Here is a 2025-nt window from a genome sequence, read left to right on the forward strand (position 1 = left end):
TCTCCTGGCTCCAGTGGCCCTGAGAGGAGCTCGGCCACATCACAGGGGGTCCTCAGAGGGCTGGTCTCCTCCTCTTGACACCCCTGAACTTCTCCTCCTGCCTCTGCTGGGACTGATGTCCCTTGAGGAACATCCAGCACCGTAACATCCAACCCCCCTGGCTCTGCCCTGTGCTGCTCCTTAACTGTTTCTTGGGACTTCATCCCTCCAAAAAACGACCTGCGCCGCATCAGCCTCAGAAACTCAGATGGCATCTTCACAGGGAGCCTCACGGAGCCCGCAGGCAAGGACCTCCTCTTCATTTGCTTCAAGAACTCTGATGCTGTCTTGGTCCTGGGCTCTACCACCACCTGAACATCAGATGGGATTCCCGGCTCCTCAACGACACTCCCCATGGTGTCTGGGAGCTGGTGCTCCAGGAGATCCCCTGGTGCCAGGGGGCAGGAGGACTCTCCATGTTCCTGCCCTGGCTGTGGGTGGACAGTGGAGGAGAGGTGAGGCTCAGTGAGCTCATGGAAAGGGTTGGAGAGATCTTGCCCCCCCAGCCAGTCACTACTCACTCACCAAGGGGACTGGACCTTCCTCTTCATCCTCCTCCTCCTCCAGCACATCAGCCTGGGCTTCGGCCACCAGCTCCCGGAGTGGCCGCTTGTCAGAGATGCCGGCCACAAAGGGGTGCTGGGTGGGAGCAAGGCAGGTGAGCAGGGCCAGCACTGGAGATGGGTCCCACCACCCCGGGCAGGGGGTGATGGGTGCTACTCACCTGCAGGAGCTGGCTGGCCGACCACCGCGCCTCAGGGCTCTTCTCCAAGGATTTCCTCAGGAAGTCCTTGAAGTCTTCAGACCTGTGGGTTGGTGCCTGTGAGTATGGGGTCAGAAGCTCCTTGTCACCCCCACTGTGGACCCTACAGATCCTTGGGGTGTTGCTAGGGACACTCAGGCTCTGATAGCACCTTGGCAGGAGGTCCCCACCCCTGTGCTGCCCACTGGTGTCACCTTCTGATGGGAAACCCATGGTGCCACCTCTGGAGCTGAGCTTAGAGGAATCACAACCAGCATCACTCATGGTCCAAGAGCGCATCCCAGCTGCCTGGACATTATTTCAAGCAGGAGCTGCCCCATGTGACAACCTCTCCCACCATCAGTGACGTTGGGGTGATGTCTCTGCAATGGAGACTCACCACCTCTTGGGGTGACGCAAGGTGGGTGGCTGGGACTTGGTGATCTTCAGCAGCACCCGGAAGGGGTTCAGCTCATGGTAGGGGGGCTCCATCTCAGCCATCTCGATCAGCGTGATGCCCAGTGACCAGATGTCAGCCTTGTAGCCGTAGGGGCTCTCCTTGGACGTCTCACACTGCACCACCTCCGGGGCCATCCTGCACGTGGGAGGAGATGGGGGAAGAGATCCAGCCTGCCCTGGGCTGGTGTCTCCCCCTGAAACCAAACCCAGGTGACATCTCCTCTGGAGACAACCCTACAGGCAGAAGAGGTGAGATTCAACCCCAACTCTTCCACCGCTACCCTAGGAGGGCTTGAACCCACCAGCACCCCATGCCCCCTCTCCATACAAGGTCTCATGCTACTGAGAAGCTCAACCTGGAGCTGGGGTTGGCTGGAGGAGGAAAGATCTGGTTTCTTGAGATGCTCCTGGTGTCGAGGAGCCAGTTGTGAGCATCTGCAGGAGGAACGGGACACCTGGGCTCCCTTCTGCCAGCACTCCCAAATCCCACCACCCCCAGGGATCTCTGCCCCACACCTACCAGTACGGGGTGCCAATGAAGGACACCCGGCGCTGGACAGTGCTGGAGTTTTTGGCTGAGACACCAAAATCAGCTGCAGAGCAGAAAAAAGTGGTGGTTGGAAAAGATCCTGGGGACGAACCATCCCTGGGGCTTCACTCCCAACCTCCCTCCACCCCACGGGCCCCGATTCCTCTGGGACTCACCCAGTTTGACGTCCCCATCGAGGGTGAGCAGGACATTTCCAGCTTTCACATCCCTGTGGATGATCTTGTGGCCGTGCAGG

The 2025-nt window shown here is 59.5% G+C and overlaps 1 protein-coding gene across 1 annotated transcript in view; it reads right to left on the minus strand.

Annotated features, from left to right (window-relative positions):
• Positions 1–2025, minus strand: part of LOC104532567 (serine/threonine-protein kinase 10-like) — a 9082-nt gene that overhangs the window by 5169 nt on the left and 1888 nt on the right. The window contains exons 3-8 of the mRNA XM_029087432.1: positions 1946–2021; positions 1761–1833; positions 1182–1376; positions 764–845; positions 565–678; positions 273–470 (exon numbers count right to left, since the gene is read on the minus strand). Coding sequence (XP_028943265.1) covers positions 273–470; positions 565–678; positions 764–845; positions 1182–1376; positions 1761–1833; positions 1946–2021 — 738 coding nt within the window. The remainder of the gene's footprint in view (positions 1–272; positions 471–564; positions 679–763; positions 846–1181; positions 1377–1760; positions 1834–1945; positions 2022–2025) is intronic.

This window comes from Antrostomus carolinensis, unplaced genomic scaffold, assembly GCF_000700745.2.
Source record: "Antrostomus carolinensis isolate BGI_N321 unplaced genomic scaffold, ASM70074v2 scaffold15511, whole genome shotgun sequence".
Lineage (NCBI taxonomy): Eukaryota > Metazoa > Chordata > Aves > Caprimulgiformes > Caprimulgidae > Antrostomus > Antrostomus carolinensis.